Here is a 26,009-nt window from a genome sequence, read left to right on the forward strand (position 1 = left end):
CTGCTATCAATCGGTGAATCATTTATCTGCCTGCATGCTTGGTCAGACCTGCTATCAATCGGTGAATTGTTTGTCTTGTCTGCATGCTTGTTCCAACTTGCTATCAATCGGTGAATCATTTGTCTGTCCGCATGCTTGTTCCAACTTGCTATCAATCGGTGAATCATTCATCTGCCTGCATGCCTGTTAGAACTTGCTATCAATCGGTGAATTATTTATCTGCCTGCATGCTTGTTCAGACCTGCTATCAATCGGTGAATCATTTGTCTGTCAGTATGCTTGTTCCGACTTGCTATCGAATGGTGAATTATTTATCTCCCTGCATGCTTGTTCCAACTTGCTATCAATCGGTGAATCATTTGTCTTGTCCACATGCTTGGTCCAACTTGCTATCAATCGGTGAATCATTTGTCTGCCAGCATGCTTGGTCCAACCTGCTATCAATCGGTGAATCATTTATCTGTCTGCATGCCTGTTCAGACCTGCTATCAATCAGTGAATCATTCGTCTGTCCACATGCTTGTTCCAACCTGCTATCAATCAGTGAATCGTTTGTCTGTCCACATGCTTGGTCCAACTTGCTATCAATCGGTGAATTATTTATCTGTCTGTATGCCTGTTCCAACTTGCTATCAATCGGTGAATCATTTGTCTCCCTGCATGCTTGGTCCAACTTGCTATCAATCGGTGAATCATTTGTCTGTCAGCATGCTTGGTCCAGCCTGCTATCAATCGGTGAATCATTTATCTGTCTGCATGCCTGTTCAGACCTGCTATCAATCAGTGAATCATTCGTCTGTCCACATGCTTGTTCCAACCTGCTATCAATCAGTGAATCGTTTGTCTGTCCACATGCTTGGTCCAACTTGCTATCAATCGGTGAATTATTTATCTGTCTGTATGCCTGTTCCAACTTGCTATCAATCGGTGAATCATTTGTCTCCCTGCATGCTTGGTCCAACTTGCTATCAATCGGTGAATCATTTGTCTGTCAGCATGCTTGGTCCAGCCTGCTATCAATCAGTGAATCATTTGTCTGCCAGCATGCTTGGTCCAACTTGCTATCAATCGGTGAATTATTTGTCTGCCTGCATGCTTGTTCAGACCTGCTCTCAATCGGTGAATCATTTGTCTTGTCCGCATGCTTGGTCCAACTTGCTATCAATCGGTGAATCATTTGTCTGTCTGTGTTCTTGTTGGGACCTGGGCTGAGCTGCATGAGCGATCCCAGCAGTACCACGTTTACTTAACCCTTTCACCGCCAAGCTCGCATTTATGCACAGGCGTGGTAGAGGACCCGTGTCACTGAAAGCTGACCATTAATTGGTTTGTTAACCATGAACCTACTGCTCTTAATATTCGGTGGTGGGATAGGCCATATTTTCTATACATCGCAGGGGGAATCCCTATTCTTAGCCACTGTCTTTTCTGTGTTTATACCACAAGGGAATTTTGTACTCTAAATTGACTGGCGGTGAAAGGGTTGAGAGTGAAGAAATTCCCAAAGTCTACGCTAACTGAGTAACCCCACACTACTTTGGACAATTTCTTATCGCTAAACAAACTTAGCGCTCCGAGACTGGCTCATGCAACTCAACCCTGTTCTCTTATTCAAACAGTTGACTGGATTTTTTTTCTTTTCTTTTTTTTTTCCTGAAGAAGACGTGGAGAATCTTCTTTGCTGCCGTAAGCACTTTCACACGAATGTGACACAGAGATCATACGGTACATAGAACCTCAGTTCACTACTGCCTCTTGTCAACAGTGCCCTGTTAACTCACTGCTGAAAGCCGGGTGCAGGGAACCGGCACAAGATCCTACGCATCAAAGCTAGGGATTCTAGGTATAATCCCTGGGAATCTAAGCTAGGGATTCTGGAAAATCCTAGCTAGGACCTGGAGGGGATAAGTCCTAGGAATTAAACCGAAGTCTAGGAATAATCCACAGGAATCCAAGCTAGGGATTCTACAAATAACCCACCCAGAGCCACGGCTAGGGATTCTCTGAATCCAAGCTAGGGATTCTGGGAATAATCCACAGGAATCCAAACGAAAATTCCAGAAAAAAAAAGTTAAAAAAAAGCTAGGCACTCGAGCTCTCTATCTAGGTAGGTAATAGCAGCACCACAACCAACGACCAAAGGACTAACGCTCCCAAGGCTGTTGGTATTGTAATATCACATAAAAAAAAAAATTTAAAAAAAAGAAAAAAAAAAGAAGAAAAAGCGAAACAACAGAAAACCTAGAAACTTCGAAAACTATCACTGTCAACACAAAGCGAATTCACTACAAACCCCTGGTGGCAGCTAAATCATAATAACTATAATAATAATATTAACCAATTACGCAAATTTCAATCATGATGCTTCCTTCTACCTGTTAACCAACTTTCCAACCCCCGTAACCCCTCCCCCCTCCCTTCCGCATCCACAAACACAATCACCGTTAAGTCCCTTCAGTAGACACGCCCTGTGGTGTTCCCTGGTACAGAGCTGCAACAAACACGATTACCGTACCACACCCTTCAGCGGACACGCGCTCATCGTGCGTCGTCCCCTTCAGTACACACGTTCGTAGAACAGCAGGTAAGCCTGGGCTCTCAGCACTGTGGCCTCTGTGACCTCGTTGATGCGACTGTCCGACACGTGGAACCACCTCCCAGGAGGCACTAGTGCATCTGTCGCCACCTGGTGGTCGCTGCTGCCATCCTCGTCCACAGTGGCGCTGCCACCTCCGCTGCCGACACCACCACCACCACCACCACCACCGCTGCTGCTGCTGCTGCTGCTACCTATCTGCACTTGCTCGATGTACCTGTGAATGGGTCAAGGGTTGATAGACGTGTACAGTTTTGGTTTTGGGTGGTTGTTAGGTTTGGTTTTTTTGTGTGTGTACGTGTTTTGTTGTTGTTGTTGTAGCCATTCTGTCTTTTTTCAATGACATGCGTTTGCTCAATGTACCTGTGAAGAGGACAGGATTGACAGATATATGGTTTTGGTTTTAGCTGGTCTGAGGGGGTTTGTGTGTGTGTTTGTTGTTGTTGTTGCTGACAATGTTGTTGTAGCCGTTCTGTCTTATTTTTCATTACTTTTTACTTCTTTTTTTTTCCATATATTTTTTTATTATCACATTTGTTCTTCGGCAAAAGTGAAATGAACACTTTCTAACAGAGTATCATCAAATATAATCATTTCAATCTGACAAAACAATTTTGCTTGTGTACAACATCTCTGCCACGTTTAAAATTTGTGTGTTGAACGTATCTGTAATTTCTGCATTTGGCACTGTTTTCTTGAGAATGAATCTCACACACACACACACACACATGCATAACTACACACACACCCAAGAGCTTAGAACTGTTGGGGGCTTGAGGGTGGTGGTGAGGATGGGGGGTGGGGGGGGCAAAAAGGAAACCCCAGGGGTCACAAGACCACTGTTAGTGAGGGCGCAGGAAGCCAAAGGTTTCAGGCCCTGTCAATCAAAACTGTACTCGCAGAGCTACAAGATAAGACACACACGCACCCCGCACCCCTATCGACCAACCAACCTCCACCCTACCTTCCCTCACCCACCCCCACCACCAAACCAACCACATGACACCTACCACACATAAAAACCACACACAAACTGACCGGCGGATGTAGTCGCGGGGGTTGGCAGGGGGGTGCTGCGGTGACGGCCCCCCGCGCAGGAAGCTGGTGAGGGGGCCCAGGCTGGGGCGCACCTTGACGTAGGCGGTGTAGTGGCCCGTCTGCAGGCGGCCGCTGTGCTCCACCACCCCGAAGAGGGCGTACAGCACCTTGCGCTGCCCGGCGCGCACGTCACCGCACAGCGAGCTGCAGTACGGAGCCAGGTCCAGCACCGGGGGGAAGTCCACGTGACGGTTCACCTTGCGAGACATGTAGCCCACCTGGGGGGACAAGAGTTGAGAGATGATAACATCCGTCCCATCAGCCTTTTAAAGCCAGCCGTCAGGGGCACAGAGAGACAGACAGCATTTATTGACACATTAAAGGTGCCATAGCTTTTTACACAGCCATCAGGGGCACAGGGAGAGACAGACAGCATTTATTGACACATTAATGATGCCATAGCTTTTTACACAGACAGGGGCAGACAGAGAGACAGCGTTCATTGACAAATCAAAGGTGTAGCCCATCCGGTGAGATGTCCAAGGTAAGTTTGATAACGGTCCATCCCTATAGCCTTTTGACTTTCCCCAACCTGAAACTGGGTACAACCTCACACCTGGGTGGAGTGAGGAAAACCAGAGTATAAAAAAAGCCTTTCCCAAGGGCACCCAGCAAACACCATGCCAAAACAGGGCCTCGAACCCTGATCACAGAAGAACACTGGAGCAGAAGTCCAATATCTGACTGACCTTGCGACAGCAGCTCCAGCCCACCTTTGGGTGTGAAAAAAAAAAAAAAACAAGAGAGGCAAGGCCTTCAAGACTCACTCCACCTTTTAAATTCTTGAGAACTCTGTGTGTGTGTGTGCGCGCACGCACTCTCATGTGAGACGTGTGAAAGTCTGTGCATGATAGGCTGTACCTTGTTCTAGTTGTGGTGTGTGTGTGTGTGTGTGTGTGTGTGTGTGTGTGTGTGTGTGTGTGTGTGTTTACTGAGCTTAAAACGTGACAATTGGTTATAATGAATGTGCAATATGTAGGAAGAATAATGTGCAATATGCAGGATGAATGTACAATGAATATGTCTAATGCTAACGTCCATATTCTAAATATATTTCTGTTTAATAATTACGATGTAATAATTAATTGCAATGTTTTTAAAAGCGAATATGTGAAATGCTTTTATTTGAGAACATATGTTTATTACTCTTGTTTGATCAAGTTATCCGCGTGTGTGGGGTGGGGTGGGGGGTGGGGGGTGTGCGGTGCGGGTGTGTGCTGATTATCTGGTTGTGGTTTTCCGCAATTCATCTTTATTCTTATCTTATCTGTCTATTATAATCAATGTGCAGTATAGTAGGCTATGTTTATAATTATATTCAAATAATGTTTCTTAATTCTTTCTGTTTTTACATTAAGAATACTAGTTATTACCTGCAGTGTGTGGATGTATGTATGAAACGATGTATGTGATATTTTTTACATTTGTATCTTCGTAATATTTGTTGGGGCTGTTGTTGGCTTTTACAGTTATGGTCCCCATGTTGTTTACTTGTCTATGTTGTGATAATGCACCTGACCAAATTTCTCCAGTTGGAGATAATAAAGTTATTCTTATCTTATCTTATGATGCACTTTAAAAAAAAAAAATCCAAGCTTTTTATGTATTGAGTATAATTTCAAAATGTAATGTTTAAGATGAGAAAGATCAGTTTAAAGCAAATTAACTCCCCTAGCATTAATTACAGAGTAATTTCCCTTTTTTACTATCTGCACCAAAACGTTTCCAAAATAATTAAAAACTTCCATGCTTAGCAAAAGAAGTTCCTGTTTGAACAAAAAATGATAATAATGACTGCTCTAGTTGTTGGGTCAGAATATCAGATCAAAGTGCCAAGTTTAGAGAATACAAAAAATATAAATGTAACAGCAAATGCAGTTTGCATATAATTAGGTTCATTTTTTTTTTTTGGTGCCCATCCCAGAGGTGCAATATTGTTTTAAACAAGATGACTGGAAAGAACTGAATTTTTCCTATTTTTATGCCAAATTTGGTGTCAACTGACAAAGTAGTTGCAGAGAAAATGTCAATGTTAAAGTTTACCACAGACACACGGACACACAGACACAAGTTCAGGTTTTAAACCCTTTGCTCCTGACCACAGTTTTGGCCGTAGTTCAGGGGTCATCGCATCATCAATAGGCGGGCTGGTTGCATGATTGCTGAAACTTTCTTTGTAAATGGTGACTGCCTTGCTGTGCGTCTGAATCAATTTCTCAGCAAGTTCTAGCTCAATTTAGAATTCACAAAACGTTTCTTTGCATTTCGTAAAAGCAGAAAGTTCTTGAAGTGTGTCAGCATCGCTGCCAGGACATACTGTGCACAGAAGATGTGGCTAGAATTTGATTAGCTGCAGGACAGCAATGATCGCGCATACATAAAATGCGACAGAAAATAACAGTCCCAGACAGTGCATACAGAAATGTGATAGAAAACAAAGGTCCCTGGTTTACGCCGGGATATCATTATGACAGGAAGCGTAGAGTACAGCCTTGTCACGCAGTCCTCATCGACATCCTCGTGCTCCTTCATAATCATCAATATAAAACAAAACAGTCCCAAAGTCTGTGGCCTTTCATGCCCTGCTCACATGGTGACCTCAGTTTCGATACCCTTCCACTTCCGTGCTTGGGGTGAGTCCTGTCAATGTCGTCAGTGTTGGCAGATTCATGGGGGGTTGTTGTTTGAGGGACGTGGCGGCGGTCTCCACTCTGGGAGGGACGCTCACTCAGTCTGGCTCCGCGACTAAGCCATTATTGTCGTTAGTAGGGGGCTTAGTAGGTGGTGTCCTAAGTACGTTAAAACAGAAAAGGCACCACTGAACACCACCGAAGTGACTCAGCAGCAGTGCAGGGTCTCCTCTGGTGTGTGGCCTCCTGGCGACCTAACATCGATGGTTCCCTGTGGACTGCCGACGCTGGAACTGTGATGGACGAACCCGGGTGTGGCTGTGTATGGGGGAATCTAAATGAGCGGCGTGGGAGTAATGCCACTGAAACGGTGCAGATGATGGGGTGGAAAAAAAACAACAACAAAAAAAACAACAAAGGTCCCAGACAGTGCATACAGAAACGCGACAGAAACCAAAGGTCCCCACCTTTGTCCTTACCTGTTCAAACCGCTTGAGGTGCAAGGTGAGAACAGCAGGGGGGGTTAATATCAAAAACTGCTTGGCTGCATTGGAGTACACCATGTCCGACCCCTTTTTGTCTGAAACCACAGCAAAGCATCCCACATCCCAATCAAGCCCTGAAAACGTGGCCTCTAAACTAAGAGTGATGCTGTATAAGTATACATTTTAAAAAGTCATAAAAAAACAAAACACACACATACACACACATAACACGCACACACACACACACACACACACACACAAATCAAAACAAGAGAGAGAGAGAAAAAAAAAACAAAAACACCACACACAACAACCAACATCCACAAACATACTTGCAGGAAGTGCATTCAGTTTCTCCACTCAGGCAGAGCAGTAGATTGCACAAGACATGAATCAGCCCTTGCCAGAGTCTACACAAGTGGATGGGTCATGGTATAGTATGCCTAGATAAACAACCTCTTAACTCTCTCCATACGAACGGCGAAAGAGACGACGTTAACAGCGTTTCACCCCAATTACCACCATCAAAATATTGCAAGCGGAAGGCTCTTATACTGAATAGGTGAATGTTGACAAGGAATACCATAGTTCTGATGACGGAAGCTAAAGGTTGGGTCATTCAGACACCCACTGGACATCCAAGGGGTCTGTGTAGTAGGAGAAGAGAGGACTGGCCGTACTGAGTGAGTTAAAGAACCAAGTTACAAGGCCTTCAATCGCTAATACAACACCCAGTGTCCTCTAACTTATTCCAAACATTTTATTTTTTTTAACAGAATAAGTTAACTGATAAAACTCAAATAATCATGACTGTGATTAACAAACAGGTTTGCTGAATTTTCCTCTTCTTTATGTGATCACTGCTGTTGGTTAACAAAGTGTGCAAACGTTCAAGCAGAGAAGTCATGAGAGAAAACGCCTTCATCAGACATCTTTACATGCTTACTGTTTCCTGTTCCTGTCATCAAAATCCAAGTCTTAACATGGCATCTTTCTTTTTTTTCAAATAAACATACAATCAATCACCAACAAGAGAAATTTTTTTTTTCTCTTGAAACAATCTTTCTCCTTCTTATGACAGGACATCAGAAACTGGACAAAACAAACACATACTTTCTGTGCACATAAAAAGCAAAACAACTGGACAAAATAAACCAACAAATGACGACACATTGTAACACTTACTTTCTCTACACATAAAAAGCTGTTTCAGTTTCTCAAGGAGGCGTCACTTCATTCGGACAAATCCATATACGCTATGGCTACACCACATCTGCTATGCAGATGACAGCAGCATAACGCAACGTGCTTAGTCAGTCCTTGAGTGCCTGAAGCAGCTGTTTTTACAATGAAAATTGTACCTTGCCTGAAGAAGCTGTTTTTCTAGCAAAAATTTGCTGCTTTTTAAGAATACAAGTTTTAACTCATTCAGTACGGCCAGTCCTCTCTTCTCCTCTACACAGACCCCTTGGATGTCCAGTGGGTGTCTCAATGACCCAACCTTTAGCTTCTGTCATCAGAATTGTGGTATTCTTTGTCAACATTCACCTCTTCAGTATAAGAGCCTTCCGCTTGCAATATTTTGATGATGGTAATTGGGGTGAAACGCTGTTAACGTCGTCTCTTTCGCCGTTCATATGGACAGAGTTAAAGATGTGCAGAGCCTACTGTTGTTGATATACATATACATACATACATACATATATATATATATATATATATATATATATATATATATATATATATATATATATATATATAGATATATATAGATATATAGATAGATATATAGATATATAGATAGATATAGATATAGAATTGATATAGAGATATATATATATATATATATATAGAGAGAGAGAGAGAGAGAGAGAGAGAGAGAGAGAGAGAGAGAGAGATGTTTGTGTACCTATCAAGAGTGGATTTTTCACAGAATTTTGACAGAGGACAACACTTTTGATGCCGACAGTGCCCTCAGTGCATGTTGCACACGGGACCTCGGTTCATAGTCTCGTTCGAAAGGGTGAGAGCAGGATTCGAACCCAGACCCTCACAGACACTGTGTTGGCAGATAAGCGTCTTAACCATTCTGCCACCTTGCTCCTTGCTCCATAAAAAGCAAAGAACTGGACAAAATAAACACAAATGATCAAACTGGAGAAAATAAACAAACAATGAAGCTGGACAAATCAAACAAACGATGAAAATGAAACTGGACAAAATAAACAAAACAATGAAAATGAAACTGGACAAAATAAACAAAACGATAGAAGCTCTGACAAAAACCAACCAACCATGAAACTGGGAAAAAAATAAACAAACAACGCACCACCACAACACACACTTTCCTCACACACGTAACAAAAAAAAGCAAGGTACAATCTCATCCAGAGACAGCAGTCGTACAGTACCTTTGTGGGGGGTGGCGTTCTTGGGCCGCAGCTTGGTGCACATCTTGCAGCTGACCTTGTTGGAGCCGGTCAGCAGCTCGGCGGCCGTGAACTGGTGCAGGCAGGACATGACCGAGCACTCCTTGGACGAGGGCTGGTAGCGCGGGGCCAGCGTCGTCTTCGACTTGTACCGCGCCTCCCTCCTCAGCTCCTTCAGAGGCTTGCCCACGATGTGGTTGGGCAGCGCCGGCGCCGCCTTCCTCTCGCCCCCCTTGGCCAACAACCCCCCTGCACCCCCACCCACTACCGCCACACCACCACCTGCCTCGACCCCCCCACCACCACCAATGACAAGCTTGTCCTCCATGTCCTTCTCCAGCCCGGAAGCACCGTCACACGTTACGGGCGCAGGGTCCCTCGCACCACCCTCACTCTCTCTGCGGGCCGACGACGACTCAGAAGGAGCGTCCTGAACAGGGCGACGACCCTGCCAGTCCATGGTGGAGGTGTCGGGTCTGGCATCCAGGTGGTTGGAAACACCCGAGTCATGGTGGTCGAGATGGAGGTGGCTGTTGCAGTGGTGGTCAAGCTCCAAGTTGCTGACGCCATTGACCAGCTTCTCCGTCCCCTCCACCCCCTCCTCCTTGATGCCCCCTCCCCTTCCGCCCCCCAGGCTGTCCAGGGAGCAGGGCTGGGAGTCCCCGGACTGCGACAGGTCCGCGTTCTGCTGCGGCAGGATGTGGGTCTCCTTCAGGTTGCTGGGGAATGTGTCCGTCTCGCTCTCGCACCAGTTGTTGAGCTGCTGGAGGTGGTGGTGGTTGTTGAGCTGGGTGGGGAAGGTGTTGCTGCTGCTACTGCTGCTGCTGCTGCCATGGGGTGGTGGAATGGTGGTGGTGCTGGTGCTGCTCACGGAGCGGGGGTTCTCGTAGTTCCCCTGCAGTCTTGACGTCTCGCTCTCCACATTGTCTTCTATATCAGCGTCTGGAATCACAGGTCATTCTTCAGAAACAAGTATATAATCATGAATTCTTCAGGAACAAGTATATAATCATGGACATTCTTTACAAACAAATATACACCTTTTACATAATAACGGTAATAATAACAATAGTAATAATAATAACCAAAAAATTTTTTTCACTACTTTTTCTTCAATAGAGCTCAAAGCGCTTTACAAAACTCAATGACTATAAAACTGTTTTCGATCAAAATGGGAACTTGTGTGTTTTCTGTAGAGCTTATCCAAGCAACTGACAAGTTTGTCATGGACATACAAGGGAGGAAACTTTGATGGATTATCTTAGCAGACACTTGGAACATGATAAAAAATGGACTTTTCTTCGAAAGACTGCCTGTCAAGAGTAGCTTAAAGTTTGTAGCCATATTGCTTTTCTAAATAAAGCTGACGCACTGTCTGGCTATTTTGAGAGGGGCGTGACCTAACTTTGGGTTTTGTTTGCAAGATTATGTGCAAGTATCAGAGCTTATACACCAACCACCCAAACCTTCTTCTTCTTCTTCTTCTGCGTTCACTCGTATGCACATGAGTGGGCTTTTACGTGTATGACCGTTTTTACCCCGCCATGTAGGCAGCCATACTCCGTTTTCGGGGGTGTGCATGCTGGGTATGTTCTTGCTTCCATAACCCACCGAACGCTGACATGGATTACAGGATCTTTAACGTGCGTATTTGATCTTCTGCTTGCATATACACACGAAGGGGGTTCAGGCACTAGCAGGTCTGCACATATGTTGACCTGGGAGATCGTAAAAATCTCCACCCTTTACCCACCAGGCGCCGTCACCGTGATTCGAACCCGGGACCCTCAGATTGACAGTCCAACGCTTTAACCACTCGGCTATTGCGCCCGTCACCCAAACCTTGAATAATGCATACTATTACAACAGGCGGGTGCAATAATGCTGCTTGTTTAGCTGCTTTACCTCCAGACCCCTTGTTTTCAACTGGTTATATGAGCAGCAGCAGTGACACAGATGACCCGCTCTTTGTAAACTCCATGCACAGCACATTTACTTGTCTCGTTTTCTCTCTGAATTTAATTGAACTGAACTTCAACTGAAAGACAAAATCTGATGGGGGAAAATAATTATATGCACCAACATATGCCTGCATATGCACTTTTCTTGTTTTCATTTCATTAAAAAAAAAAAAGAAAGAAATCTTAATATCCATTTCTCATCCGCCATCCATACCATCACAGTTTCATCAGCATGCAGTATTCTTTCTCTCTTCAAGCTAAAACTTTTCTTGGTTTTAGTTCTGTGTCAAAAGTTATTTGCAGGTGTTTTTTTTTTGTTTTTTTTGCATTTGCATTTTGATACAGCAAGATAAGCTATCAATATATTATTGTTACAGATATGTTTGCATATTGCATGTTTACATCTAACATTTGCTCATGCTCTCTTTCTCTCTATCAAACACACAATACACACACACAAATGATGTATGGCATACATACACTTCCATAAACACACACTGACTGTCACACATACATACACACATACTCCCCCCCCCCACACACACACTGATGCACACAAATATACATACACTTTGTATTTGTGACATTCACATAACACACACACACACACAAACACACATACACAAAACACACACACACACACAAACTGTAACACACATACACACGCACACAAACACACACACATACACTCATACACAGCCCCCCCACACAAATACAAACACACACACACTCATACACAAAAATACACTTGGTATGTGTGACACACACACACACTAACACATATACACACCAACAAAAGACCCCCCATCCTGCCTCCCCCTCCCCCCCCGTCCCCCCCCCCCCCCCTGTCCTCCCCCCTCCTCACCTGAAGGATCCTCATGAGGGCTGCTGTGCTCCTCCTCCCCGTCCAGACCGTTGCTGCTGCTGCCCACGCCCGCCCGCAGACCCCCCTCCCTCTCCCCCTTGGTCCCCCCCCCGCCCTCCCCCCCACCACCCCTCCCCTTGTCCTCCTCCTCCTCCTCCCCCTTCCCCTGGCCCCCGCTGCTGCCCCGTGGCCCCGTCAGATGCCCCTTTCTCTGCAAAGACAGGAGTAATAATAATAATAATAATGGTATTTATATAGCGCTGGATCTTGTGCAGAGACAAATCAAAGCGCTTTCGCACCAGTCATTCACACGCATGCATAACTCTAATACTGCAGAAACTAAAGACAAGGAAGGGCAGGCAACGGAGGCTATTTTGGGAAGAGGTGGGTTTTAAGGCCAGACTTGAAAGAGCTGAGTGTGGAGACTTGACGAAGCGAAAAAGGAAGTTCATTCCAATCGCAAGGTCCAGAAACAGAGAAAGAACGGCGGCCAATAGTCAAGTGTTTGAATCTGGGTATGCGTAAACAGAGTGGATCCGAGGCCGATCGTAGTGAGCGAGATGGAGTGTAGAGGTGAAGGCAGCCGCAGAGATAGGAAGGGGCAGTTTTGTGAATGCATCTATAACATAGAGTGCTGATCTTGTACTTTATTCGGTGTGAGACAGGGAGCCAGTGGAGATGTTGCAAAAGAGGAGTGATGTGCTCAGATCTTTTCTTTCTGAGGACGAGTCGGGCAGCAGAGTTTTGTATGCGCTGAAGGTGCTGAATGGATGAAGCAGGCAGACCAGACAATAAAGAGTTACAGTAGTCAAGGCGAGAAAGAATGAGAGAAACGACAAGTCTAGATGTTGCGTCAGTGGATAGATATTTCCGGACAGCACTGATGCGTCGCAGTTGACAGTAGCAGGTCTGACATGTCTGACTGATAAATTTTTGCATGGACAGTGTATTGTCAAGGACAACACCGAGGTTCCTGACTGACGTGGAAAGAGGGATGGATGTACTGCCAAGTATGATTGTGTCAATTGTGATGGAAGACAGTTTTTGTTTAGTTCCTATGATCATTGCTTCAAGGAGTGACAGGCACCAGCTGGGTTCAGATCCACACAGTCACGTGAGTGTGTACAATACTGAAGGTAAAGGACATTTTCTATCTAAAATTACGTTTAAATAACATACTTACCGTGACCCAACTAGTGCAGACTCCGGCAGGGGTCTGACATTCCTGTCCTGTGCAAACTACTATCCGCCTATGTGGAGAAAATGAGAGAACTACGGCCGATAACCTCCCGGAAGTAAGTAACATCCCCTTATGTGGCACGTTTCTCCAGAAACGCTGCACAAAAGTGCTTTACATTTCGTTGCCTGCACCCCGCCTACCATCTAAATATCTCTCCCCCCACCCCCCCCACCCACCCCCGCACACATAATCGGAAGCATGTGCCACTGTAGAATACATCATGCCCTCTTGCGCCATCTGTTCATCATTCCTGATGCATACTTCTCGTATGTGTGTGTGTGTGTGTGTGTGTGTGTGCATGTGCATGATCCTATTTGTCCCTTTTTTTAGACTGTAACTGTGACTAACATAAAACATGAACATGTGAAAAATAGAACCTTGCTTCCAAGGCTAAAATATATCTAAAAGAAACGAAAACATGTGTGTGTGTGTGTGTGTGTGTGTGTAATGGGTTGGTGGGTGGACAAGTGGTATTTGTGTGTGTGTAGTGGGTGGACGGGTTGCACGCGTGCATACTTGTGTGTGTGTGTGTCTTCATGTGCATGTGAGTGTGTGTCTTCATGTGTGTGTGTGTGTGTGTGCGTATGTGTGTGTGTGTGTGTTTTCACTAAATGTGTGTGCATGTGCATGATCCTATTTGTCCCTTTTTTTTTTTCGACTGTAACTGTGACTAACATAAAACATGAACATTCGCCAAAAATACAACCTTGCTTCCAAGGCTATAAAATATATCTAAAAGAAACGAAAACGACTCATTCCAGCCGGAGAGAGAAAAAAAAACCCCAAGGAAATGAAATTCTAATAATAATAAGAAGAAGAAGAGGAAACAGAAACAGAAGACGATGACCCACACACCTTGGCCTCCTTCCTGGCCTGACGGCGGTTCTTCCTCTCCTGGTACTTGCTGGGCTTGTCCCCCCTGTCGGCGGCCGCGAACCCGTCCACCCCCACAGGGCACGATGGCGGCGCCACCGCCTCCTCCTGGCCCCCCTCACCCCCCACCCCCGCCACCACCACCACGCTGTCCTTGCGCCTCCCTCCTGCCATCTGGTTGGGGCGCTGAGGCTGCACACACACAGGCGCATGGATACACACACCATGTACTGGTTTATACCTGCTGAAAGAGAGAAAGTGAAAGCTATAGATTATGGATTTGTGTGTGTGCGTGTGTGTGTGTGTGTGTGTGCCTTGGAAGCTGCGATACATAGACTAGAAATGAGTGTGTGGAGGAGGCGGGTAAAGGAGGTGCAGGGTAATGTGTGTGTGTGTGTGTGTGTGTGTGTGTGTGTTGGAGCTCATGTACGTTTATATGTATTTGACTGTGCTTTCATATCTGTGAAACTGCATGTTTGGTGCATATCTGTTATGCATGTGTGGGTGTATGTGTGAATGTGTGTCTTCATGTTTTACATTTATTTGCTTATTTATCATCATTGTTGTCTTATTTATTTATTTATTATTATTATTTTATTATTATTATCATTACTACTACCCCCTTTTTTTTTAATATCATAATTATTATTTATTTATTTATTTATTTATGTAAGCTTATCTATTATTTATTAACTTTTTTTTTTTCTCAAGGCTGACTAAGCACGTTGGGTTACGCTGCTGGTCAGGCATCTGCTTGGCAGATGTGGTGTAGCGTATATGGATTTGTCCGAACGCAGTGACGCCTCCTTGAGCTACTGAAACTGAAACTATGGATTTAATGGCTTCTACAGGAACTGATGAAATATTTCTTTACCCGTGCATAAATACAGATATAAAACTGTACCTGTCTATGCATACATGTGTCATGGTATGTATACATGATCTATAAAGATAATCATACCCAGACCTGTGCACCCCCTCAACTAACCTTTTCAGTACTGTCATAACAGTCTTCAGTATTTTTCATTGGCTTTCAGTATTTTATCACATTCTATCAATCTTGACCATTGCTTGCTCTCTCTCTCTCTCTCTCCCCATCATCCCTCCCATTCTCTTATAAAAGAAAAATGCTGATCTTGCAAATATCCAATAACCATTTTCATGTCGGGAACAAAAAATATTTTTTTTGTATTCTAGGCTGTTTAGAAATTGGATTCTGGTTTAGGAAATCAGATTTCCATACTTCTTTCTTTCTTTTCTTTTTTTTTTTTTAACCCTTTCACTGCCAGGAAAATAAAATTTAATTGAAATCTATTTGCCAGGGTTTTTTTCACAAAAAACGGGTATAAATTTTCCAAAAATTCTGTGCTCTTTGTTATTGGAGAAAGACCCATAAAAGTATACATTTTCTGAAAGGTAGATGAATAAAGAATACAAACACGTGCTGTTTTCCCATTTTATATATTTTTAGTGACATGCTGTTGTTTTGAAATCAGTGTTTTGTTTTTTGTCACATTTTCAACTTGCTCATTACAAACATTAGTCAGGTAATTTGCACAAAAACATCATATTTTCCGGACAAATGGATATCTGCAAACACAAAATCATACTAGAACAACCACAATATGTATATTTTTTTTAAGAGATAGATACACAATACATTGTGACTTCTCCAAGTGATAACATGGATGTGAGGCCACGCCCCCTGTCTCCACCCCCCTCCTCTTCACCCCTCTCACACGGTCACTTGATTCAGTTCTCATCAGACTGCGTTGGCTGCGTGCCAAGAATATCGCTCTGCTGCTAATTTGCTCAGGTTCTGTCGTCTGCTAACATCTGTACAGCTGACATCACTCACTGACAGTCGCATCTTGGCCACTCTCTTGTCTGCTCCCTTTATTTTCTATCAGATCGTCCTATAAATGTTCATCACTTATCTTCTCCTTCGAATTTACGCTTCAATTCTTTCTGAGCATCAGCTAAAGAAAGAAATCTTGGTTGATTTAGTTCGTCACGATCGCATGTCTTGAGCACGGCGTCAGTCCGACATTTTGTTGAGCGAGCGAGGAGAGAAGTCAGGCAAACACTAGGACAGTGACCCAACCAAAACGTTCAAATAAAAGACTGCTTCATGACGTAGATGGGGTTTCTAGCTATGAATAGAATCTAGAGAGATTCCCCAGGCTAAAGCTACCGCTACTCTTGTCAATGAAGTGAATGCAACCCAAGGAAAAGTCTGAATATTTCGATGACGAGTTATCTCATCACTGTGCAGGGTTCGTCATTAACATTTTTTCACATGAGCACCTGCGCTCTAGTTTCAGAATTTTGATGAGCGCAAACTGAAAACTAAGAGCGCACACTAAAAACCGTCAGCCTTCCTTTTTGGGATCAAATATTTCAGCATTTTGATTTTGCACGGCCGCAAAATCGATCGTGCGCTTCACTTTTCTACTCTTCAAGTCTGAAGAGCGCTCTTTTGCATAGCCTCCCCTGATTCACTAGGCCTACTTCCGGTTGAACTAACAAAACGTAAACAGACGGCTTTCAAACTTCGGTAAATGCAAAACGATCGCGCTTTTGACTCTTGTTTGTGATGGACAATGGAATAACAATTTAGATACAGTAGTGTATGCTTATGTCTTTTCAAAATCAAGAGCGCAAGCGCTCTGAGTCAAGGAATTTTCCGAGCGCAATTTGTTTTTTCAGAGCGTTCCGCTCAGCGCTCCCGTTAGTGACGAACCCTGCTGTGGCAGCAAAGCATACATGCTTGCCATGACGAGTTATCTCGTCATGCAGGCAGCCTAGGGGTTAAGGACAAATACTGAAAAATAGGGGGGGTACACAGGTCTGTTATATCTGTAAACATATATATATATATATATATATATATAAGTAGATAGATGAACAGACTGACATACAATCCATGCGTGTGTACGCACACAACACACATGCACGTAACACATAAAGACAAACACAGACATGAAAACACAAAGGCACGCACACACACATGCATGCACATATGCACGCACACACATGCGCACAAACACACACCCACCCACATTTCAAAATTTAATTCACCTTCGAACCCTTTTGACCGAGTCATGGAAGAGTTCAGACAACATCATAAAGAACACATCTAGGGTTTAACATAACAGTTGGATTGATTAAAGTGAAAGAAAGGTTAACATTCCTTCATCTGCATGAAAGTGTCCTCTGTAACTTTGCAAGCTTTAATGAATTTACTGATTGTTAAACTTTGCAAGTTTTAATGAATTTACACTGAATTCACTGACTGTTAAACTTGGCAAGTTTTAATGAATTTACAGACTGTTAAACACCGCAAGTTTTAATGAATGTAACGATAAAACACACTGACCTTTTCCTCTGTGACGGGCAAGGAGAGGTCCAGGAAGGGCTCAAAGATCTGTGATATCTGCAACACACAGCACACATCCCCACGACACTGAACCCACTGTTTGATTTAATATCAAGTGCTACCTTGTGAAACGTCCTTCAGTAGCTTCAGTTTAGTCTGCGCTGTCTGTCAAAACATGTTCCTTACAGCTTTGCGGCAGAGCAGCTTCTCCTCTGGTGTGTGGTCTCCTGGCAACCTGACATCAACACTTCTCTGCAGACACTTACACTATGTCAGACAAACCCAAGTGTGGATGTGAGTGTGTACACACACACACACACACACAGAACTCAGGATGAGCGGCGTGGGACCAATGCCAATGAAACGGTGCAAGACTGTAAAAGACTTGACAAAATAGAAACAAATTGTAAGACTGTAAAAGACTTGACCTAACAGAAACAAATTGCAAGACTGTAAAAGACTTGACCTAATAGAAACAAATTGCAAGATTGTAAAAGACTTGACCTAATAGAAACAAACTGCAAGACTGTAAAAGACTTGACCTAATAGAAACAAACTGCAAGACTGTAAAAGACTTGACAGAATAGAAACAAACTGCAAGACTGTAAAAGACTTGACCCAATAGAAACAAACTGCAAGACTGTAAAAGACTTGACCTAATAGAAACAAACTGCAAGACTGTAAAAGACTTGACCTAATAGAAACAAACTGCAAGACTGTAAAAGACTTGACCCAATAGAAACAAACTGCAAGACTGTAAAAGACTTGACCTAATAGAAACAAACTGCAAGACTGTAAAAGACTTGACCCAATAGAAACAAACTGCAAGACTGTAAAAGACTTGACCTAACAGAAACAAATTGTAACATGGTAAAAGACTTGACCTAACAGAAACAAACTGCAAGACTGTAAAAGACTTGACCTAATAGAAACAAACTGCAAGACTGTAAAAGACTTGACCTAATAGAAACAAACTGCAAGACTGTAAAAGACTTGACCTAACAGAAACAAATTGCAACATGGTAAAAGACTTAGATTGTAAAAGACTTGACCTAACAAAAACAAATTGCAAGATTGTAAAAGACTTGACCTAATAGAAACAAACTGCAACATGGTAAAAGACTTAGATTGTAAAAGACTTGACCTAACAGAAACAAATTGCAACATTGTAAAAGACTTGACAGAATAGAAACAAACTGCAAGATTGTAAAAGACTTGACCTAACAGAAACAAACTGCAAGACTGTAAAAGACTTGACCTAATAGAAACAAACTGCAAGACTGTAAAAGACTTGACCTAATAGAAACAAATTGCAAGACTGTAAAAGACTTGACAGAATAGAAACAAACTGCAAGATTGTAAAAGACTTGACCTAATAGAAACAAACTGCAAGACTGTAAAAGACTTGACCTAATAGAAACAAATTGCAAGACTGTAAAAAGACTTGACCTAACAGAAACAAACTGCAAGACTGTAAAAGACTTGACAGAATAGAAACAAACTGCAAGACTGTAAAAGACTTGACCTAATAGAAACAAATTGCAACTGTAAAAGACTTGACCCAATAGAAACAAATTGCAAGACTGTAAAAGACTTGACCCAATAGAAACAAACTGCAAGACTGTAAAAGACTTGACCTAATAGTAACAAATTGCAAGACTGTAAAAGACTTGACAGAACAGAAACAAACTGCAAGATTGTAAAAGACTTGACCTAATAGAAACAAACTGCAAGATTGTAAAAGACTTGACCTAACAGAAACAAATTGCAACATGGTAAAAGACTTGACCCAACAGAAACAAAGTAAAGTCAGCACCATCAAAGACAAAGACGGCAACTGTCTGACACAGGGAAAAGACATGTTTAAGTAAGTGGACAGAGCACTGCTCTTCTTCTTCTTCTGCGTTCGTGGGCTGCAACTCCCACGTTCACTCGTATGTACACGAGTGGGCTTTTACATGTATGACCGTTTTTACCCCGCCATGTAGGCAGCCATACTCCGTTTTCGGGGGTAGAGCACTGCTCTGATCTCTACAACAAACACAGCAAAGAAAACCAAATAGTACTAATAGTGCAGGATTCACTGAATGAGGATAACTTCCCAATACTCCAGGAGAAGGCTGCAACAGCAGTGAAGTCTCTAAAAGGATGATTGAGCAGCTACAAAAAAAAAAAAAAGTAAAAAATAAAAACAAGAGAGGCAAGGCCTTCAAGACTCACTTGTGATACACTTTTAAAAAAAAAAAATCCAAGCTTTTTATGTATTGAGTATAATTTCAAAATGTAATGTTTAAGATGAGAAAGATCAGTTTAAAGCAAATTAAGTCCCCTAGCATTAATTACAAAGTAATTTCCCTTTTTTTACTATCGGCACCAAAACGTTTGCAAAATAAATAAAACTTCCATGCTCAGCAAAAGAAGTTCTTGTTTGAACAAAAAATGATAATAATGACTGCTCTTGTTGTTGGGTCAGAATATCAGATCAAAGTGCCAAGATTAGAGAATACAAAATATAAATATAACAGTAAATGCAGTTTGCATATAATTAGGCTTCATTTTTTCATTTTTTTGTGCCCATCCCAGAGGTGCAATATTGTTTTAAACAAGATGACTGGAAAGAACTGAATTTTTCCTATTTTTATACCTAATTTGTCGTCAACTGACAAAGTATTTGCAGAGAAAATGTCAATGTTAAAGTTTACCACGGACACACACACACACAGACAACCGAACACCTGGTTAAAACATAGAAAAAGAAAGCATCAAAATCAGTCATCAACTCACATGTTTGCATTCCTCGCAAGTGACCGTGCTGACCAGCTGACCACCAAACAGGCTGTCCAGAAAGGTGTACTTCACCTGGCGCCCATACTCTGCACACACACACACACACGCACATACACACACACACAATGGGTGAATAAGGACAACATGATTTTATTCTCAAGCTTCAGCAAACAGACTTACCATGACACACAAGCTTACTAATCTACAGCAATGGAAACAGTTATCCTGCCAGTGCACAAAAGACAAGTCAGCTCAAGGTGTAGTTTAACTTAGAATGTGTGACAGAGATCTTGCTGGTTTTTGACTCACTTGTGTAAACAAAGTGAGTCTATGTTTTAACCCGGTGTTCGGTTGTCTGTGTGTGTGTGTCCGTGGTAAACTTTAACATTGACATTTTCTCTGCAAATACTTTGTCAGTTGACACCAAATTTGGCATAAAAATAGGAAAAATTCAGTTCTTTCCAGTCATCTTGTTTAAAAACAATATTGCACCTCTGGGATGGGCACAAAAAACAAAAACAAAAAAAAAGAAGCCTAATTATATGCAAACTGCATTTACTGTTATATTTATATTTTTTGTATTCTCTAAACTTGGCACTTTGACCTCTTATTCTGACACAACAACAAGAGGAGTCATTATTATCATTTTTTGTTCAAATAGGAACTTCTTTTGCTAAGCATGGAATTTTTATTTATTTTGCAAACGTTTTGGTGCAGATAGTAAAAAAAGGAAATTACTCTGTAATTAATGCTAGGGGACTTTATTTATCACAAGTGAGTCTTGAAGGCCTTGCCTCTCTTGTTATTTCTATTTCTATTATCATTATTGTTATGAATACTTCTATAGCGCCTGTCCTCAGTCGGAGACCAAGCTCTACGCGCTTCACAAACACGGGGTCATTCACACAACAGACGGACTACCTGGGTCGAGTCGACAGACGACGGGCGCAATAGCCAAATGGTTAAAGTGTTGGACTTTCAATCTGAAGGTCCCGGGTTCGAATCACGGTGACGGCGCCTGGTGGGTAAAGGGTGGAGATTTTTACGATCTCCCAGGTCAACATATGTGCAGACCTGCCAGTGCCTGAACCCCCTTCGTGTGTATACACAAGCAGAAGATCAAGTACACATGTTAAAGATCCTGTAATCCATGTCAGCGTTTGGTGGGTTATGGAAACAAGAACATACCCAGCATGCACACCCCCGAAAGCGGAGTATGGCTGCCTACATGGCGGGTTAAAAACGGTCATACACGTAAAAACCCACTCGCGTATATACGAGTGAACGTGGGAGTTGCAGCCCACGAACGCAGAAGAAGAAGAAGAAGAAGAGTCAACAGACAGCTGCCACTGGGCGCTCATCATTCATTTCCTGTGTCATTCAACCAGATTTCAGGCATGCAAATATGCACACTCACTGACTCAGACAAACATGTAACATTTGACGTGTATGACCGTTTTCTGGGGTGTGCATGGTGGGTATGTTCTTGTTTCCATAACCCACCGAACGCTGACATGGTTGGATTACTGGATCTTTAACGTGCGTATCTGATCTTCTGCGTGCGTATACAAATGAAGGAGGTTCAGCCACTATTATCTTTTTTCTTCTTTTTTTCTTTTTTTTAAATATTCATTTACTTCTTTATTCTATTTATGTTTTTTTTGTCTCAAGGGCTGACTAAGTGCATTGGGTTACGCTGCTGGTCAGGCATCTGTTTGGCAGACCGTGGTGTAGCGTATATGGATTTGTCTGAATGCAGTGACGCCTCCTTGAGCTACTGATACTGTTGCAGTGACCAACTAACACTGCTATTCATTGAGACACAGACAGACAGACAGACAGTCAAAGACATCAGGCTGGACTTCTGCAAATGAAGTGACACTCAATCAATCAAAATCATTCAATTCAGAAAAGTGGAAAACACTTAATTATCTGTAGCAAACACAGGGAACAGGAAAAGGAACATGGTTGCTGGACAAACAAACAAACAAACGAAAAAAAAAGGTGGGGGGGGGGGGGGGGGGGGGGGGGCAAGAAGGAACAAGAAGAAAAGAACTAACAGGGAACGTTTGTTTTTGTCCATCCTATTCAGACCAGGTGCCAGTTGCACTGCTTGGTTCAAACTTTTTTTTGACAGTTACAAGTGCGTTTATGGAAGTTTGTGCCTGCCTATGTGTGCGTATGTGTTAGGGTAGCTGTTAGATACACATGTATTGTTAAAATGTATGTGCGCAGTGTGTGTGTGTGTGTGTGTGTGTGTGTAGTCATATTTTGGTGTGTGTATGTAACATAGATGTAATGTTTTACGTTAACAAAGCTAGAGCAGATTTCTGGATAGTGTGCTATATTATATAAGTATCCATTATTATTATTATTATTATTAATTGCCTACGCTGACCAAACTACGCCACTGGTCAGTTCCATACTAAACACACAGTTAGTAGCGGGTTACGACCATTACAAGGCTCTTCCGTCCGAGCAGTGCAACTGGCTCCAGTGTTCTGCACAGGACAGGAATCAAACCCTGTGCATGTCTGCCCCACCGAGTCAAGGTCAGGAATGGGTAAGTAAAGCAAAAAGTGTATTGAAAGAAAAGAAAAGAGAGAGAGAGAGAGAGAGAGAAACAAATCTCTTCATATCTTAAAAACTAGTACCGGTATTTGTATTTTAGAGAGAGAGAGAGAGAGAGAGAGAGAGAGAGAGAGAGAGAGAGAAATATCTTCATATCTTAAAAACTAGTATTTGTATTTTAGAGAGAGAGAGAGAGACAGAGAGAAATATCTTCACATCTTAAAAACTAGTATTTGTATTTTAGAGAGAGAGAGAGAGAGAGAGAGAGAGAGAAATCTCTTCACATCTTAAAAACTAGTATTTGTATTTTAGAGAGCGAGAGAGAGAGAGAGAGAGAGAGAGAAATCTCTTCACATCTTAAAAACTAGTATTTGTATTTTAGAGAGAGAGAGAGAGAGAGAGAGAGAGAGAGAGAGAGAGAGAGAGAGATCTTCACATCTTAAAAACTAGTATTTGTATTTTAGAGAGAGAGAGAGAGAGAGAGAGAGAGAGAGAGAGAGAGAGAGAGAGAGAGACAAATCTCGTCACATCTTAAAAACTAATATTTGTATTTTTGCAGTAAATACTTCTAAAGCTTTTTCTGGGTGAAGACAGGGCAGAATAAAAGCTTCAAAACAAAACAACAACAAAAATATATATATAAAAAGGCCGTATGCTCTTCTGGTTCTCTGCAGCGCCTGCCTTCCTGTCGGTCACGGTGCTACCAGCAACACGACTCACATACAGGCCGCACAGACAAACTCACCTCTGATTTTGGTCTTGGTTTCCTCGTCCACCTTCTTGGGGTTGACGCTTTCCGGCAGCTTGAAGTACTTGAGGATACCACTCTGAGACCTCTGCAAAACACACACCCACACACACCCACACACACACACACACACACACACACGCACAGAGTCAGTGTCCACACAATTTGCTGAGGAACTTCATCTTCTGCCAACACGACAGATACAGATACAGAATACTTTATCGTCTCAACAAAAGAAATTCACACGTGGTGTACGCAACACAGGTCAAGCACCGTATACTCCACGAAATGCTCAAACGCCAAGTTGATGTGGCACCTCACAATCATAAACACCCACTGATCCACAGTCATTCAAGATCAACATAAATGTATGCATAAAAGATATAAAATGCTTAACTGCTACGTTAATGTAAGCATCACCATACAATAATCACAGCCACCCAAGTCTCACGGTGAGCTGGGGGAAACAGGACAGATGAGGATGCAATGACAGAGCAACGTTTGAAAATAAACAGAAGTAGCGTTAAAGGCAATTACTTTCCTTTGGACTTTTGTAACAGATCAAATAGGAGGAGTTTGTATTATACCCCATGTTTGGTGATACATATACTTACCATGTCAAACTGATGCAAACTAGCCCTATCGGTTTGCTCTGCTTGGCCAAATTTCGCGCGGCTGACAGTGAAAAGACGCCCCTTCTTGCCCGGTCCGCTCTTAGCCAATCAAATGCCTCTAAAAGCTATAAGCGCTGAATCATTCCTTTGGCCAAGGCTCTCCACGCCATCTTGTCAGGTTTTCGCTCTGTCTCGTCTTACGCTTTTTTTTTTTGGCTATTAAGCGTGTTCATTTGGCCTTATTTTGCTGCATGCTGCTTGCCTGTATATTTTTCTTACATTCTGTGACTTTTGTAACAGATCAAATCATTAAATCTCACTTTGAGAAAGAATTGGTTATGAATGCAACTTTTTGCTCGCTGGTCTTTGTAAAAGAAGACAGATGGGGATGGAATGAAACATTTGAAAATGAACAACAGCTTTACAGAAAATTACTTTCCATAAGACTCTGTCATGGATGAAGTCATTAATTTAATTTGAGAAATAATTGACTATGAACGTAACTTTTTACTTACTGGACTTCATAAGAGGGAAAGCCATTAATTATAACAAAATCCCTGATAATGAAATGTAAAAAAAAAAAAAAAAAAAAAGTCCAAAAACATCACAACATTCTAAGCAACTGTTGAAGACAACACAGATGTGACTGACCTTGATCTAGAAACTTGTTGCTTTTAATCAGAAACAACTGATAGTGAAATGTAAGAAGTCCAAAAACACCGCAATATTCCTCGTGATTATTCATCCGAACAAGTGTGTGTATACATATATTGTATTATTCTTTTCATCGCAACAGATTTCTCCGTGTAAAATTCAGGCTGCTCTCCCAAGAGAGAGCGCGTCATGACACTGAGAGCGCCACCCATTTTTAAAATATTTTTTCCTGCCTGCAATTTTATTGGTTTTCCTAACGAAGTAGATTTTTTTCCGCAGAATTTTGCCAGGGACAATGCCTTTGTTGCTGTGGATTTTTTTTTTTACATGTGCTTAAGGGCATGCTGCACACGGGACTCTGGTTTATCATCTCATCTGAATGACTAGCGTCCAGACCACCACTTGATGTCTAGTGGAAGGGGAGCAAATACTGGTGACTACGGAATTCAAACAAGTGCGCTCTGATTCTCTCACTTCCTCGGCAGACACATTACCTTTAGGCCAATACTCCACATATATGTATATATACTGTAAGCCACATTTTGCTGTTCTGGTTGCAATCCATATGCATCACTGATCCAACCACACATACCGAGATATTAAAAAAAACAAAAAAACAAAAAAAAAACAGGGACCCTGACCCTGACTGACCTTGATCTCCTCGCTGCGCACCACGTCCAACAAGTACCTCAGCAACTCGTGGCTGTCCTGCTGCTGGAACCCTTTGAACCGCGGGGCCCTGTGCAACACACACACACACAGTGCACTTAACCAAGTGGATAACTCTATCCGTACGAACGGCTACGTAAAAGGCGACGATGCTGCATACTGTCGCTGCTGACACCACAGAAACCTCACAAAACGGAAAAGTTCTAACGTGGACGAGGTGGGTGAAGAAGACATATATACCGCATTTCCTAACGACAAAATATATAGGCTGGGTCATTCAGACACCTACTGGACATCGGATTATCATTAATGTATAGACATTATAAATAGACATCAGTCTATGTGGGAACAGGGAAGAGAAGAAAAGGGGGAAAACTGGCCGTCCTGAATGAATTAAAGCATTAGACTTT

The 26,009-nt window shown here is 42.5% G+C and overlaps 1 protein-coding gene across 1 annotated transcript in view; it reads right to left on the bottom strand.

Moving 5' to 3' along the window:
- Positions 1-2,353: 2,353 nt before the first annotated feature.
- Positions 2,354-26,009, bottom strand: part of LOC143297971 (ubiquitin carboxyl-terminal hydrolase 45-like) — a 39,671-nt gene continuing 16,015 nt past the window's right edge. Inside the window, exons 11-20 of the mRNA XM_076610600.1 lie at positions 25,582-25,669; positions 23,660-23,750; positions 20,341-20,429; positions 17,557-17,613; positions 14,160-14,369; positions 12,065-12,275; positions 9,221-10,180; positions 6,804-6,904; positions 3,635-3,912; positions 2,354-2,813 (exon numbers count right to left, since the gene is read on the bottom strand). Coding sequence (XP_076466715.1) covers positions 2,558-2,813; positions 3,635-3,912; positions 6,804-6,904; positions 9,221-10,180; positions 12,065-12,275; positions 14,160-14,369; positions 17,557-17,613; positions 20,341-20,429; positions 23,660-23,750; positions 25,582-25,669 — 2,341 coding nt within the window. The 3' untranslated portion in view covers positions 2,354-2,557. The remainder of the gene's footprint in view (positions 2,814-3,634; positions 3,913-6,803; positions 6,905-9,220; positions 10,181-12,064; positions 12,276-14,159; positions 14,370-17,556; positions 17,614-20,340; positions 20,430-23,659; positions 23,751-25,581; positions 25,670-26,009) is intronic.

Source organism: Babylonia areolata, chromosome 23 (assembly GCF_041734735.1).
Source record: "Babylonia areolata isolate BAREFJ2019XMU chromosome 23, ASM4173473v1, whole genome shotgun sequence".
NCBI lineage: Eukaryota > Metazoa > Mollusca > Gastropoda > Neogastropoda > Buccinidae > Babylonia > Babylonia areolata.